The sequence below is a fragment of the Mytilus edulis genome, chromosome 12 (genome assembly GCF_963676685.1).
Source record: "Mytilus edulis chromosome 12, xbMytEdul2.2, whole genome shotgun sequence".
NCBI classification, from domain to species: Eukaryota; Metazoa; Mollusca; class Bivalvia; order Mytilida; family Mytilidae; genus Mytilus; species Mytilus edulis.
In genome coordinates this window covers 47,468,633-47,487,175 of record NC_092355.1, presented here as the reverse complement: position 1 = coordinate 47,487,175, position 18,543 = coordinate 47,468,633, and the positions used below count along the sequence as shown (strand labels likewise).

The 18,543-nt window shown below is 33.0% G+C and overlaps 1 protein-coding gene across 2 annotated transcripts; it reads right to left on the bottom strand.

Annotated features, from left to right (window-relative positions):
• Positions 1-2,145: 2,145 nt before the first annotated feature.
• Positions 2,146-18,035, bottom strand: LOC139498643 (uncharacterized). 2 transcript variants are annotated; one of them, XM_071287129.1, is made up of 3 exons: positions 18,019-18,035; positions 3,135-12,062; positions 2,146-2,770 (listed from the first exon to the last, which is right to left on the bottom strand). In XM_071287129.1, the coding sequence occupies exons 2-3, from the start codon at positions 12,057-12,059 to the stop codon at positions 2,723-2,725; spliced, it is 8,973 nt and encodes a 2,990-aa protein (XP_071143230.1). In that variant the 5' UTR covers positions 12,060-12,062; positions 18,019-18,035; the 3' UTR covers positions 2,146-2,722. The 2 variants fall into 2 exon arrangements, with proteins under 2 accessions (XP_071143230.1, XP_071143229.1); XM_071287128.1 differs by lacking the exon at positions 2,146-2,770 and having other exon boundaries at positions 2,978-12,062.
• Positions 18,036-18,543: the final 508 nt, after the last annotated feature.

Genomic DNA, 18,543 nt, shown 5'->3' with positions numbered 1-18,543 from the left:
AATTTCTTGTACTTGTTAGAAACATTTTAAGTATTAGTCGAACTTTCAAAATTGTTCCTAATTAAATAAAAATATGTAAAATTATTTAATAGTATACTTTGTCTGGTGTCTTTGGGTATAACAGGACTTTGTACCTGTAATAGCACATTTTAATGTGAATATTGTCAATATCCAAAATAAAAATTCAAATTAATTATTCACCGCTCCACCATTTCTCCTTTGCATATATATATATTGCATATATAAATCTTAAATAAAAAGATTTAATGCCAATAAATTATTGTTCAAGATAAACATTGGAATAGTATTGTCTGAGGATACTGAAGTAAACTAGACAAAACGATCAGTAATCACCACAAAGCCACAGAATTTATTGTTGGTATAGTTGGTTTGTTTCTTATTTTCAATTTCTATCTTCATTTTACTGAACAAAAACAATCTGATGTTTTGGATTTAAATCCATTTCACCTAGGATGCACAAATCATCAAGATTAAAATATAATACCACCATAGATTGCTGTTTGTCTATAATATGTATATATATATGGCTGAGCAGTCTAGAGCGTTAGATACAGTGATGGCAGTGTTGATATCACAATAGCACGAGTTCGAATCCCAACAGGGGAAGAACACAAATTTGCTTCCAAAGATTTGCAGATTTAACATTGTTGTCTTGATATTTAGAGTAATTATGAATTCAGCTGTGTATCACCTTCACTATTGATCCAACGGATGGATCTGTCGTAGAGTTGTCACTTGTTTAAACGTACTTATATATATATATATATAGGTTATATATGCTATATTCGGAAAAAAAACATGCTGATAAAAAGGTTTACAATCAAATACATCAATAGCAAATGATACAGTTGTACAGCTGTGAAGTAACAGTATATAGTATAAAACATATACAGAAAAATATGAATTACAGTGAAAACAAAGGAAATGTGTTACTGTTGTTTTGTAGGAGGATAAATTTCTCTATTATTTTATGTTAAGATTTAAAGTTTTTATACTACTGACAGTTTTGATACTTTCATTAGACTTTTCAATTTCAAGAATATTACAGTCAGTTAATCATGTTTATAATGTATTTCTAACTCAGTTGGCAATGCAAATAAAATATTTGTTCATTGAAAATTTAAACATGGTACATACTCATTAATTGCAATTGTGCAAATTACATTTAAAATTCTAACTGATATATAAATGCTTGTGGCTACAGGAAATAAGCTTTATAAACAGTACAAATAAATTTACCGGAAAAAAACAAAACTATGCATTGTCTTCTGTCAAAAAAAACCTTCAATACATTATCATTACATGGCATACAAACTTTAATACTCTAACAATTGAGCTATTCAATATAAGGACATCATTTCTTCTTATGCAGTCATTTACAAAGTATACACATATTATATCTATTACATTTCATTCTCAACCAAAACTTAAAGTCCATCTGACCAATAAATAACACACATCTAATAAAAAATGAGCACATCTAAAACCCAGGACATACATATAAGTTACCGTTTACTATAGTAAATTCAATTTTGAGACAATGACATTGGAATCAAGAGTCAAGGTCAGAGTGACCATGATCTTTATGCATACAAAGTGTTGTCTATTCATTTGCTACAGTACACAAATCAGACAATGCTTTACTTGCATAAAGATCAAAGGTCAAAGTCAAACAGAGTGACCTGACTTGATATAGGACACCCCACCCACCCCCCATCCCATGATGCATCAGCAACCAGATTATTTAACCTACATTCAACAGTACAGAAATCAGACAATGCTTTACTTGCATAAAGATCAAAGGTCAAAGTCAAACAGAGTGACCTGACTTGATATAGGACACCCCACCCACCCCCCATCCCATGATGCATCAGCAACCAGATTATTTAACCTACATTCTACAGTACAGAAATCAGACAATGCTTTACTTGCATAAAGATCAGAGGTCAAAGTCAAACAGAGTGACCTGACTTGATATAGGACACCCAACCCACCCCCCATCCCATGATGCATCAGCAACCAGATTATTTAACCTACATTCTACAGTACAGAAATCAGACAATGCTTTACTTCCAAAAAGATCAAAGGTCAAAGTCAAACAGAGTGACCTGACTTGATATAGGACAACCCACCCACCCCCCATCCCATGATGCATCAGCAACCAGATTATTTAACCTACATTCTACAGTACAGAAATCAGACAATGCTTTACTTCCATAAAGATCAAAGGTCAAAGTCAAACAGAGTGACCTGACTTGATATAGGACCCCCATGGTGCATCAGCAACCAGATTATTTAACCTACATTCTACAGTACAAGTTATGCACAGTACACAAATCAAACAATGCTTTACTTGCATAAAGATCAAAGTCAAACAGAGTGACCTGACTTGATATAAAGTTTCCAGACAACAGAAAGACAACAGATGACGCTTTCAAACATATGATAACAGACAACACAGGACAGTTGGAATTGTGTCAAACACTCACACTGGCCCTTAGACAGTTTGCATTAGTTATCTTTTGTAAATACTATTTGATCGAACTTACCTTTACATAATGCTGTATTTTAATCTTCTATCTCCTATTTCTTTTTACTTCTTAATCATAAATAGACATTTCTCAGCTGATGATATATATTTATCAACTATCTAACCCGTTGGCAAGTGCTGTATTAAAATTACCAAAGCATGCACAAAAAGTTAGACAATTGATTTCAATTCTTTACCACTGATGACTACGAATTTGATCTGAAATTAAAGTAAACATATAAAACTCTTATAATATTCAGTTAAGAAACAAATTTCACTTTATAATATAATTTAGAGTTTGATACATAGCTAAATAAAATAGGGAAACTATTAATAAACTTGAAATTTAAACACATAAAGAACATATATACAAAACTAAGTTGTAAGTACCGGCTTAGTATTTTGAAAAATAATATGTAGGGAAACTTTTGATCGTTTTGTACAAAATGAATTTTCCTTAAACATGTTTAAGGCACTCTTATCATTTTCTATTAATACTATACAGCTTTCAAGTAGTAGGGTTTATTTCCAGAATGACAGATATTGCATCATGATAACTGTAATAAGTTGGAATAACACTTACTTGTACTTTTTCACAACTTTTGATATAAACATGGTCAATCAGTGTACCACCCTCTGTTGTTGCCTCTTGTACTAACTGTTCAAATCCGAATGAAGCCATAAAATCTTGTATTGATCTGCCACCCTTTATGATGTCTTGATTAAAGTCTCCTAAAACAATAATACTGCTTGAAAGCTGTGTCAATTCTGACAAAAGAGCACCAACATTTCTTAAAAATAGTTCAATTTGGTATTTTTGAGTTCTATATATTGTAGCAATTAGAACATTCATTTTCAGAACTTTGAAAATCATACATTCAAGATTTTTTTGAGATGTATCAAATTCTTCATACTCAGAATCTGATTTAACATATACACCAACTCCACCATGACTCATTTCTTGTAAAGAAGCATACAAAGGATTATTTGATGCAAATGCTGCTGACCTTGGCAAATGATGAAGTTTATAATTAGGAAGGTGAACATCATCACTACAAGATTCCAACCATGTTTCAGTCAAACAGATATAATTTGCATTTTGGAAGTCTGAATTGGCTTTCAAATCATTTTGGTGAGCCTTTAGACCTTGAATATTGTGGTAAACTATTGACAAACCTGCTTTATGATTTGAAACTATGGTGTCATTTTGAGACAAAAAATTATCCATGGATTTGATTCCTTCCATTATATCAGGATCACTGTATATTTTTTTGTTCAAAGTTTTATCATCAATTGGTAATATAGTCAGCCCATTTTTTGAAGTAACTCTACTCAATGCAACATATGCCTGACCATAAGCAAAACATTTATTCAAGCAGACAACTGCCTGTGGCACTGTCAAACCCTGAACCTTGTGAACAGTACATGCCCATGCTAGCTGCAGAGGATACTGTTTTCTTGTTCCATTACTGAATGGTATACTTTCTATAGATGGTTCTAATCCAACACATCTTTTTCCATTTATTATCTTCTGTACTTTTGCATTTTTTCCAACTCTATCATTATCAAAATGAATATATATGTTGTTCGGTAATGCTCCTTTTGAAAATTCTGAAATACTGAGAACAGTACCCATAACACCATTCACCAAACCATCACTGACTGCTTCATTTTTTATCATCATCACACGAGCTCCTTCTGCTAACAGGATTGATGTTGGAAGACAAATATTAGTTTTTGCAAAATTCTGTCTTCTCTTCGTAAGTTTCCCTGTTGTCTTATCCTTTTCAAAATCTTGAGCTTCAATTAATTTGGGCTCACTCGACAACTTCATAATCATTTCATTATTGTACATGTTAATTTCATTATTAGTAGCATAAATGTGCAGAGCTTCATCTGGTCCACTATCTATGCACTCTTTCAACATTTCTTGATCTGAAGATTTTAGTGGATAATTGTTCTGTTTGACCCTTAGTCTATTCAACAACTGGGCAAACAAACTATCTTCTCTCTGTCTCATGACTTCATCTAACTCCACAACAGAAAAAAGATCATTCCACAGATAATTCAAAGGATTTGATGGATCATTAACATAAAGTTTATCTGACCTTTTTGATTTTACTGGTGGTAATTGATAGAAATCACCCACTGCTATCACTGAAACTCCTCCATAAGGATACTTCTCAGGCCTTTTCTTAATTTGACGCAACCTTTCATGAATAAAAAATAACAACCTTTTGTTGACCATTGAGACTTCATCTATGATGAGAATTTGTAAATTCTCTAATTTGGACCTCAAACTATTCAGCTTATCTTCTCCTAGCATAGCTTTCTCAACAGATAAACCTTTAAAAATGGAAAGTGAACTGTGAATTGTCAATCCATTTATATTAAAAGCTGCCGTGCCAGTTGGTGCCGTTAACAACACAGTCAAATCATCAGGATTTGGGGAACAGTGTGCAAGAATTCTTGTGGCCTCATAATACAAGCATTTAATCAAATGGCTTTTGCCTGTTCCGGCTCCTCCAGTTACAAAAACATGAAATGGCGGTGGATTCTTACCATTTACTTTTAAATTGCACCACTCTCTGATCTTAAAAAATATGCGCTTTTGTTTCTCATTCAAAGTTCTCAACAACGGTATAACTTCAGACCGTGCAAAACTTGTTTTTTGAACCATTTCATTTTTATCAGTTGACTTGTCAGTTTGATTCAAATCTGGTATTCCTAATTCAGGACTATCTACCTCTTGAGTGGTTGTGTTTTCACCAATTTCATTACATTCAAGTCTTTCTTTCTCTGTTTCTGGACATAGTTGTGCCCATGCATCCTCTTGATATCCTCTTTCTTCCAATTGTTTCTCTGCAATCTCTAGCTCCTGGTCTTTCTTCACAAATTTTGACATGTTAAAGTTGACTATATTTTGAACTGAACTGAGGTCTTCCATCTGACTGTACCTTATGAATCCAGAGTTATAAAAATCTGCATATGATAAAAACTGTGGTGGTTTCAATTGTTCATTTAATCTGTAAGGCAAAAATAACTGTAATATACTTTGGTAGTATTGTTCAGGAGCTGACTCTACAGAAAATCTTGCATATTTGATAACAGCATCAGAAGTTCTTGTCCTCTTTCTTATATACCCCATATCATTCTTAAGTTTGAATGTAGTGTCCTCATTAATTTTATTTGGTATCTGTGTCTCTGCCAACACTGAAAATTCGGAACAAAATGTTGCTAAACACATCTGATCAAATCGTTCTAAATCAGGCCTATTTTTATACCTGTCAGTTATACTTTTCAGCCAAATATCATCACTATCACCATCATCATCATCATCACTGCCATCATCTATAGACTTCTTCATCTTCAATGTTTTTGATTTTTGTTGAAGTTCTTTGAGGGGTATACTCATTCTGCATGGGTTTTCTCCTAGTGGAATGAATTGCACTTTTCTTGAACACTCTTTCAAACGTAAACCTATGACTCTGAAAACAGCTTCTTGTGTACTGAGTTCGCGAAAGTGAAAGTATGCTGTACCTACTTTTTTCATAGTCCGTTGTGCATCCAAATTTCCATCAGCTGCCTCAGTTTTTGTCTGCTGCAGCAACAAGCCGAGTTCACGTTCTGATTTGCTTATATAGCTTATAATGTAAACCACACATGAGTAGGCATCCAAAATGTACTGAATATCCATATTTGCATTCCATGATTTTAGCAGATGAGGATTGTACTGATTAATAAACAACTCATCTTTATTTCTCTTCAATACTACAGTATTTCTGTTTGTTATCCATCTAAAACATTCTTGAAAATCCTCTTGAGACAATCCGGCTTTCAAAAATAATTCACTGGTAGTCAAAGTTTTATCTTCACACTCTTTAATTACATTCCATAAACATGCTAACATCTGTTTTGCTTTTAAGATACTGCCCTTAGATTCTGATTTCTTATTAATATCACCATCGGTATGTTTATCATGATGATCATTATCATCATGTTTCATTGGACATGGTATAAATGTCTTTTCAGATTGTTTACTGCTTTCAGAATCTGACTTCTTACCATCATCAGCATCTTCATCATGTTCCTTATCCTCCTCGTCTTCAATTGGACGGGATATAAATGTTTTTTCAGATGGTGGTCTTGGGAAATTGAACCGACACTCTGTTCCTTTTTTGCGACAACTTTTTGAGTGGTTTTTGCTATGCTGTTGAACAGTTTTAACAATGTCAGTAAGCTCTGGGTCATCACTTTCCAATGGTAATTTGCAAGAGATATATTTATCAATGAACTTTGTAACAGTATCATCATCGTCTACTCCAAATTTGGGGGCATCTTCTACCCAAAATACACAATGAGTATGTGGAGAACCTCTCTGTTGAAATTCAACTCTATAAAAGTAGTCAATCACATGACCAATTGGTTCAGCACCTGACATTATAACATCTTTAAGAAATTTGTGAAATCTGTGATCAAACATTCTTGTAGTTGTAACAGGGTTACTACAAAGAACTTTACATTTTTCATCCCAACTAAGACTGTCAACATTACGAATATCTCCTTGTTGCTTCAGTATGGTTTCTACAATTTCTTTCCATCTAAAATCTGCAGATGAGAATGAAGCAAAGAATGACGGTATACCTAACTGTCTAATCATACAAAAAATATCCTTCTGAACAGATTGCCAATATGGTGGTGTTCCTCGGACAGGCTTCATGAACTTGATTGCTTCATCTTTTCTAAATAATCCATTTAATGACTCCTTATTACACAGCATTTTACTTGTTACTTTCTGTCCATCTGAAAAAACTGACCCTTTCCGTAACGATATCTGTACATTTGACATGACCCTATCTAGTTCAGACATATACTGGCTAAAGAATATGTAGGAAGTATCTCTAGCAAACCTGTTTTCAACACTCATTAATCTCAGATTAAAATATCTTAATAAAGATAGTTTCTCTTCTCTGTCCTCATTCCAAGTGTTTTTACCTGTAGGGTAATGCACTGGAAAGGTTTTTGCTTCAATGCCGTTTTCTTTCAGTAAACTGACTGGATTATTTCCTTCTGCAGGCGATAAATCAAACTCTTGATCAAACAATAAATCCAATGCTTCCTGTGCAATGTCAGCAGGCTGTAAGCATGTGTCCAACTGTACACCCTGTAAACTATCATCTAAATATGAATCAACTGCATCTTCCTGTTCTTTTTTATCTGATTTGTCCTCCAAGTTATCCTCTTTCACTCTGTCAGTTTTTGTATAACTTTTATTGTCTTTTTTTTCAGCAACACAAATATTCTTTGATGATGGAATTGGATTCAACCACTCTCCATTTATTTCAACATTTGAATACCAATCATTCTTTTCTTTTAAAAAGGACAAGGCTTCTTCCAAATGTTTAGTGTCCACAAACTGATATTCCTCATAACCTTTGTACTGTAATTTTCTTTTGAGTTTTACTTTCACTAAACAATTATCATCTTCTGATCTAGGCAAAGTTGTTGTGACCTTTGAAATATCTGATGGTACACAAACACATGGGCCATGCACAGCTTTTTGTCCACCCTTAGGTAAAGCAACAATTTTCATGAAAGGTATATTTAATGAAATAAGATGTTGTTCTAATTGATTTAATCTGTTAAGTTCTAGTGGAACATCTTCTAAAGCCAAGTTGTTAGCAAAAGATTCAGCAGGTATTTTTCCTTTAAGAATCTTTCTATGGCATGTGTAACAAATCCAAAGTGTAGCTCTGCTGGCTCCCTGATATAAACATTCATCTTTGCATTCTTCTGAACATCTATGTAAATACTTCTCAGAAATACATATGTCTGCTATATCTTTGCCACAACCTGGTTTATACAATTCTCTTTTACATTGTACAACTTGATTTTCGAATAACAGTCTAAAGCAGCAAGAACAAACAAATTCTGGACCCTTACTTACATTTTTCCTAAAGTTTTCAATAACTTTTGTAACATCATTACTGTCCTCTTTGGCATTCTTTCTTCTAGTCAATATCTGATCTTTGACTTCACTTTTGAAATCATCATCAGCAGCATATTTCTGTATGCTTGCCTGTTTAACTTTACTTTTGAATTCATCATCATCAGCATATTTCTGTATGCTTGCCTGTTTCACTTTACTTTTGAATTCATCATCATCAGCATATTTCTGTATGCTTGCCTGTTTGATTCTACTTTTGAAATCATCATCATCAGCATATTTCTGTATGCTTGCCTGTTTAACTTTACTTTTGAATTCATCATCATCAGCATATTTCTGTATGCTTGCCTGTTTGATTCTACTTTTGAAATCATCATCATCAGCATATTTCTGTATGCTTGCCTGTTTAACTTTACTTTTGAATTCATCATCATCAGCATATTTCTGTATGCTTGCCTGTTTAACTTTACTTTTGAATTCATCATCATCAGCATATTTCTGTATGCTTGCCTGTTTGATTCTACTTTTGAAATCATCATCATCAGCATATTTCTGTATGCTTGCCTGTTTAACTTCACTTTTGAAATCATCATCATCAGCATATTTCTGTATGCTTGCCTGTTTAACTTTACTTTTGAATTCATCATCATCAGCATATTTCTGTATGCTTGCCTGTTTAACTTTACTTTTGAATTCATCATCATCAGCATATTTCTGTATGCTTGCCTGTTTAATCTTACTTTTGAAATCATCATCATCAGCATATTTCTGAATGCTTGAGTTTCTGACATAACTGTTGTGTTCTATATCATTTGCATACTTTTGAATGCTTTTTCTTTTCTTTGATTCTCTGTATTTAGCATCATTCCTATACTTTTCGTTACTTGTTTGACTTAACTTTTCTTTGTATGATCTGTCTTTTTCATACTTCCTTTTTTGCTTTTCTATTTTATTGAATCTAAACTGACCATCCAACTGATACTTTAGTTTTTCTTTTTCAGTTTTTGTCAAACCTTGGTTTGGTGCTAGAGGTTTACAGACAGCTAGATCTTTACCTGGCCATTCCAAACAAGTTTTTTTCTTAATTAAACCAAAACTATTTTCATCTTCTTTTAAGCATTTCTTTGGAAAATTCAACTCATGTTGTTCATATTTTCTCTTCATTGTACCTTCATGAGATAGTCCATAGTGTAAGTTCATTTGGTCTTTCTCTGCACCAGATTGATTTCGTTTCTTGGCGCTTTCTTTACTGTTTAACGTTACCGCTTCTTTACCACCAGGTAAAACAGAAAGAACAACTTCATAGTGATTACCTACATTATTCAGATAAATTGCTTGATCATTCACATTATTCTTGCTACAGATTTGCTTTGAGGAGTATTTAATCCATTTACCTTCTAAATATGTAAAAATGTCAGTTTTTAATAAATCAGCAGCAGCTATAATTTCTAACTCAGTTCCCCAAACATTGTCTTCTATCATGTTAGTACGTTTCATATACTCATTGACTGTTTCAGAATCAAGAAAAGAATTGAACTGATGTGAATGACGCAACATGTGGCGCACTAATTCATTTCTTATTTGTTTAAAGTTTTCTTGCCTGTTTGATACTGCATATGAAATAGCTCTGAATAAACAGTTGCCGTCTGCAGTGATTTGTTTTGATTTTAAAGGCGTACCTATACTGTGTGTTGGCATAAGCGGGATTTTCAAAACAAATTTCGATTTAATATCTAAAATATTACAAAGTTTTCTTTTTGTATAATAATCAATTGGATTAAATAAATAGCATGTTTGAGTTGGGACACCAATAAATTCTACGTCAGAGTTGTTTTCATCCTCTAAAACCTCTCTATTGTTAATATTTCCAATAAATTTGTCAACATTGTTAGTGACAGAATCTTCATCTTGAATTTCGATGTTGATACCTGTTACTTCAAATTCTGCATTTACATCCCCTTGCACAAAATTGTAAAAGTGTTGGTACAAACTGTTCACATCATTAATCTGAATAACAACGCTTTTACCACAGCTGTCTTGTAAACCAAAACAATTTCTAGCATGCGAATCAAATAAATACATTTTCCCATTTTGCCTAATAATGGCACTAGTAAAACCCCTTACACAAACAAAACATCCATCTGAATCAATAAGAGCCTCTTGAAGAGCATGATCCAAAGAAAGAACATTAAATTCAATTTTACCATTATTATCTATCAAAGCTAATATCGACTCTTTTCTGTTACATTTAACAATCATATCTCTTATTTCAACCATTTTCGGTAATTCTGTTACTAACAACTCTTCATTATCACCATGAATCCAGGTATACAAAATATTCCCTTCTATCAAGATTTCATCCAAGAAAGTCATATTCCAATTATCAATCAAACTGAGTTTGCTGTAAGCTATGGCTGTTAATGAATTTGCTACACACTGTTTACCACTATTGTTTCTGAACCTGTCATCACCTTGATGGAAACTACCTTGCATCATAAATGGTTGATTAACTGAATCTGTATTTTCTAAATTCCTTACCTCATTTCTAGTTTCTTCTTGATCTACTAAATTAAGGTCAGTTTCTTCATTTTCTGTTTTCCCCTGAATCAGCTTTCTTGATCTTATTTTTCTATAATAAGAAGAATCAGAGGAATGTTTATTGTTTCTAATATCAACTTTGCCACCTATAAAATTCATTTTATTTTTTGAACTACCATTCACTTTTACTGACTTAATATTATTGCTTTGTTCATTCCCTGAAGCTATGTTTAAATGAACATCAGGAGGCAACATTTTAAAGCCTGAACTACATACAGATTCTAACTTTGCTTTTTTTGTTTTTGGTGGTTCATCAAATTCTAATGTTAGCCTTATTTTCGATTCGATCTCGCCATCTGACTGGTCTGTTTGTAATGTTGATATCTTTGTGTCTTTTATTTCTTGTGTTCTGTACACCGACTTGGGTTTAGTTTTTACTTCTGGTATAGGTTCAGTTTGCATTTCTTGCATTAGTTCATTGTTAATTTCTTGTTTAGATTCAGTATTGCATTCTTCAGTATTGGTTTCTAGTATTGATTCAGTATTGTATATTCTAGTGTTTGATTCAGTATTGTATATTGTAGTATTTGACTCAGTATTGTATATTCTAGTATTTGGTTCAGTACTGTTTATTCTTAGTATTGTTTCAGTATTGTATTCTTGAACCTTTTGCTTTGTCTCAATTATACTGGTGACATCTAATGATGTTTCTACCACCAGTTTCGTCTGTCCTGCAACACCAACCTTTGGTGAGGGTACTCTCGGTGGAGTACAAACCCACGGTGGGGAGTCAGAGCTCAGTGGCATATCCATGCATTGGATAGACAGGCTTCCCAGAGGAGGTTCTAACCTCTGGGCATTTGAAGGATTTTTCTCACAAGGAGAAGCCAACCTTCTGGCTAAGAGTTCTTCCTCACCTAGAGGTGCCAACTCTATAGAGGCAACACTGCTTTGTCGTCTACTTCTCATTCTCGCCTTCTGCTCTCTAGCTACAGAAGCTTTACTCTTTCCTTTACGACCCATTTTCTGTAAAATAAGAAAATCAACAAGTTAAAAAACAAGAGGCTTCTGAGAGTACGTATCACTCACCTTGTAAAAATATGCCATTTTGATATTTATTTTACTTTGATTGTAATCATTTATGTTTCCTTGTTCATGTTATTTGTACATGTAAATCTTATTTAGTGGAATTTATGTAGATTTTGTATTGATGATCATTTTAACTGTTTCCCATGTTTCCAGTTTATACTTACATGTATCTATTCCAGCTTTCAAAATAATTGGCAAAATAATAGAAATAAGTAAAAAAAAAACATCATTTAAAGGCAAAAAAGTCTGACAATTTCAAAATATGGACTTACTAGTAGATCCAATTTTGCTGATCTTTTTGTTTTTTAAAGTTTCTATCTACTCTGGTATTTGAAAAAAAATTGGGTAAAAATCATCCCTCAGGGGAAATAACTTTTATAAGAAGTCAGTTGAGACTTTCTGCCATCATGTCATGTCATGTCGACTTATTTGTAGATCTTATTGTGCTGAACAGTTTGTGTCATTTGGTCTTGTGGAGATTTGTCTCATTGGCAATCATACCACATCTTCTTTTTTATATTAATCACAAGTTTAAATAAACAAATGGTATTTGAAATTTAAATAGAAGGAATACTTGTTTATAAAATTCATCCAGACAGTAATCTATGTAGTACAATCATACATCTATGGTACAATGTTTGAATTCAATTCGACAATTGACCCTTTTTGAGAGTAAGTGTTCTTATTTTTACAACAATTACCTTTTTGACATATTTATTACCTTCAGGATTAAAATGGAACAAGGGAAACAAATCCCGAATTAACTTCTATTACTTATACAAATTCCTGATAGTCAGTGCTCATTTCTTTTAATGTAACTTACTAATCATCACCTTTTATTAAATAATTATTGACAATAAGGATTTCACAGTTCCACTCTTTGCAGGGTTTTCAATAAGTTTGAAGCGTATCATTTGTGTATGTAGGATGTTTACTAATTTGAAGTCGAACCCTGAACAGTTGGGGCAAGTATGGACACAACATTCAAACTTGATACAGCTTTGAATTTGGATTGATTGATTGTTGGTTGCTTAACGTCCAGTGGCAAATATTTCATGCATGTTCAGGACCATTGAATTTGGATTGTGATTAAATATTTGACACAGCATAGGTTTCTGACACAGAATGAATGTGGTCTAAGAACATAAAAATTTTAAATTGGACATTTACCTTTTATGGTCCAATAACCAAAATTTAAATACATGGTTAGATTCAGCATATCAAATAACCCCAAGAATTCAATTTTTGATGAAATCAAACAAAGTTTAATTCTGGACCCTTTCGACCTCAATGTGGACCAATTTGATAACGAAGCTCAAAAATCAAAAATCTAAATACATGGTTAAATTAAGCCCATACACATGATACATTAAATTTTTGTTGAAATCAAACAAAGTTTATTTTTGGACCCAGATTTGGACCAACTTGAAAACTGGGCCAAAAATCAAAAATCTAAATACATGTTTAGATTCAGCATATCAAAGAACCCCAAGAATACAATTTTTGTTAAAATCAAACTAAGTTTAATTTTGGACCCTTTGGACCTTAATGTAGACCAATTTGAAAACTGGACCCAAAATTAAAAATCTAAATTCACGATTAGATTCGGCATATCAAAGAACTCCAATAATTCAATTTTTGATGAATGCAAACAAAGTTTAATTTTGGACCCTTTGGACCTCAATGTGGACCAATATAAAAACGGGGCCCAAAATCAAAAGACTTAATACATGGTTTTAGATTCAGCATATTAAAGAACCCCAAGAATTCAAGAATAAATTGGTCAAGAAATAAGCAATTTATACAAAGTATTAGAAAAGTATTGATGTTGGCACCCCAATTCCTAAACGGTTAGGGCCATAACCCCCAAAATCAATCCCAACCTTCCTTTTTTCGTATGGAACCTTGTGGTACAATTTCATAGAGATCCATAGACTTAAGCTCACGTCATTGTACAGAAACCAGAAAATCCTTGTTTTTTGGCCCCTAATTCCTAAACAGTTAGGACTATAACCCCCAAAATCAATCCCAACCTTCCTATTGTTGCATAGAACCTTGTGGTTCAATTTCATAGAGATACATTCACTTATACTAAAGTTATTGTCCTGAAACCAAATGTCTTCGGAAGATGGCGCCAATGACGTGATAGCAATATATACAACCGCAAAATTTTTTGCGGCCGTATAAAAACGGCCTGCAGCTCTCCATATGGTAGGGTTTACATCCACAATTCCAATTGCTGTAGAATCATTCTTTATTAATAACTAATTGAAAAAAATAACACGCACAAAAACAAAACTTGAAAGCCAACCTTTATGAAACTTCTGTGATTTTTTTTTTATAATTGAAATTTTCAGAGTAGGTTAGACTATAAATCTATAACAGAAACTTGAAACAGGAGAAACAATACATGTACATTGAACTGTTGTTACACTAACATACACATGTATTGTGTGTTCTCATTGACCTCCGCATCAATTATTATACTTGACAACCATATCAGCATTGAAAGGATCCGAAAATTATTATGATCATTATTAAAGAATTGTCAGTCACAACAACTATAGATACTCATGCGTAAATTGCATAATATGTGTTTTCACCTGCTTCTTTTTTTCTTTTTTGGGGCTGTAAAGAAATCAAGCAACGTCGATTTTCTTTTTGCTTGTTTACTTGTCAACTTCATGATCTGGGATCAACATGTGTTTTCTCTCTGTGACAAAAGGATGCTTTACTAATATGTTAACTTTGTTTTGGGTGGGTCGGGGTCACTGGACTTGCAAGTTAGGAATGTTGGGTGACTTAGTGTATGCTTGTATTATATATGAACTGGATTATGAACTGGATACTGTACTGGAAATTGTACTGAATCTGCTTTGAATACTGGAAGAAGAACAAGCTTGTATAAAAATTGATGTTTATTGTTTACTGGTTACCAATACAAGTGACCAGAAATGCTTGTCCAGATTTCAAGCTTGGTTTCCAGGTGAGGTTTGATTGGGGGATTTGTTTTTATCAACAAAGGGAAAACCTTTAATTATCCTGTGGGGAACCTCTGCATAACTAAAGGTAACGCTGTAAAATGTTTGACTCACTCAGTCTAATTACAAAACAGATTAATGAATTATTAAGAAGGAAATTGTACAAAATTATATAATCTATTATTTGCTATCTTTTATGAAACTTCACCAGCAACAGCTGTATTTTGTCACCAGATAAAATAAAAAAAAGCAATTTGCAAAATTGGCAAAGCCCAGCACGGTCCACGTAAACCGTTAATATAAATTACATTACAATTCTACAAGAAAGGTAAGCTTAAAAGGGCTCAGAATGAAAATGAGGTAAAAGACAGATGATACCTGATAGACAGACTTATACACCTCACAATCATTCCATACACCAAATATAGCTGACCTTTTGCTTATAGTATCTTAGAAGAGGACCTAACTACTGAAACTTAACATTGACAAATGAACCATAAAAATGAGGTCAAAGACTGATAATACTTGCCAGACAGACATGTACAGTGACCTTACAATTACTCCATACACAAAATAAAATTGATCTAATGATTTTAGTATCAGAAAAACAAGACAAAAACACAAAAACTTAACATTCACCAATGAACCGTAAAATGAGGTCAAGGTCAGATAAACCAAGCCAGACAGTCATGTACACCTATAAATCATTCCAAATTCCAAATATACTTGACCTATCGCTTATAGTATCTAAGAGGACCCAACTACTGAAACTTATCATTGACATGAACCGTGAAAAAGATGATATCTGCCAGACAGAAATGTACACCTTACACATATTCTTTACACCAAATACAGTTGACCTATTGCTTATAGTATTAGAACAACAGACCAAAACAAAAAAACTTAACATTAACCAATGAACCGTGAAAATGAGATCAAGGACAGATAAACCTAGCCAGGCAGACATGTACACTTTACAATCATTCCATACACCAAATATAGTTGACCTATTTTCATAGTATCTAAGAAGAGGACCCAACTACTGAAACATAACATTGATCAATAAACCATGAAGATGAGGTCAGGATTCAATATACAAAAAAATGTATCTACGGAAGGACGAAGCTGACCCATAACAAACTTTTACTACAGTACTTTACGACTAAAATTTTTAGGATTAAAATACTAATTTACTTTTTCTAAATGTATTATGACATAAGAGTGTTTAAGGTTTAATTTACTTTTATTTGGGAAAAAAACCACCATGATGTCAAAATTCATTTCTAATTGGTAAAGTCTTATCAATATGGGCTATTATGGGGAGCAGTGTCAATATACTGTTATTTACATTTTACATAAGTATTAGAGCGTACTGCTTACCAGAACTTTGGATATACCAAAGCAGGTACTTCATATCTCAGAAACAAGCAATATATCCCCTACTCCTTAAATTTGATTCATACATTCTTTATTATTTGAAATTATCAGTCAAAAGGTGTTCTACAAGGATCACCAGTCCTTCACCATTAATTTGATACCTAAATTATAATTACCAATATATATTCTATAAAGTTTGATATTAACACCTTTGAGTAGGAACTATTTGTTTTAAATATGTACTTCTTTCTCGTATGTTCTGTTTGACCAGGCCTAAGTTGGTGCTGTTACATGTAAATTTATCCAAGTCTTCCGGAATTGTTTGTTCTAAACATACATCATTTCCTGCCAAGTTAGGCCATGGAAAAATAAATGTTGGTTTTCTCTTACATGTGAAAATTATAAAGGCTCTGCAGGCAGGAATATCTTTCTATTTTATTTTATTTTTATGTGAAAAATCAGTTTAGATCTACAGATAATATTGCTTTAAACCTGATGGTAAATTCGTCTTTTACATTGTACATTCTATAATGTAGAATCAGCTATGTGAAACTAAAAGAATGTTAATTGAGCAATGATGACACACTTTTAAGAGGTAATAAGACAATTTTAAAAAGCATCATTGAAAATTATCAATAGAAACCAGTCTTTTTTTTTATCTGCAAAACTAAGAAAAAAGAATTGACTCAGAGGATAAAAGACAATATTTTTTGCATTCCCTTATCTAACATTATCTCAAATAATATCATGTGTCAGAACAAATTTTAAATTATTGCGGTCTCTATTTGGATCATTCTACTCTTATAATATATATATGTATCTGTATGCCCCAATAGGGCTCTTCACGGTTAGTTCGGCCATGTTGGATAGGGGGCAGATTTTTTAGAAAGATGTGGAAATAGTATGAAAGTATTGGAAATCCTATGTGTGTTTCCAAGCAACTGCTCTGTTTCTATGATGTTTTCCCGTATTTTTGCCCCCTATCCAATATGGCCGAACTAACCGTGAAGAGCCCTATTGGAAATAAAATATGTTTATGTGCCAGGCTGGGGTTTTCTAGATATTCATAATGTTATCGCAAACTTTAGTCTCATTGTCGGGCTAAAACATGACAGTAAATGTTTGATTTCTTTGTCACAATTATTTTATTAATTTGTTCTAAAAATCATGGCCGCCATTATTTCAAAGTTGAGTTATGATCGTCAGTTTGCAGGGAATTCCGTTCAAACCGGTGTTCCTTGTTGAAGGCCTTACTGTGGCTTTAAGATGAAGAACAAACAATAAAAGCACTGTTCCTTTGCTTTTCGTGTTTTAGTTGTGCATGTAGTGATTTTGTGTCATGAATGGATACCCCATGCCATACCCTTTCTTCTGAAGTTCTGTTCTTTTCTATTACATACACTGTTCACAAATTTATTATAATCTCTATGGTCTTTAAGAATAATTTATTTGCTTTGTTTTAAGCACATTTAAAAAATCACAAGGGGAGGTTTTCCTGCATTTAAGTTCAAGAAATAATCTTCGTTCCCACTTACAATGGCGTTTCAGAAAGGAAGTTATACGCTGAACTCTGGGATAGATAATCATCACAACTCGGACCAATCACACGTCGGACCACGACTTCTCGGACCAATTCTAAAACAACTCAGACCAGTTGAAAAGACAACTCGAACCATGTATAACAGCTCATATATTACAAAACACAAGAAACAAAGATACAGATCCGCGATTACTTACTGTTACTGGAAGCTAGACTAAAACTTCATTTTGCAACGGAATTATCTCTAACGTCTCAGTCATGCAGTACCCTGAGACTACTATAACATTAGGGCACTTGTGCATTAGGGTCGTATTAATGGCGAATAACGGTAAAAAAAAATCTTGCCAAATGACGTTAAATTAACCGTAATTTTTGGTGCATGGCGATCAAATGTACATTTTCTTTATGGTGTAAAAAAGATCGATTTTGACGATTCACGTTAACTTTTTTCCAAAAATAACGATAACGGATAATTATTTGAGACCTCTGACCAGAGAGACATATATACAAATGTGTATAT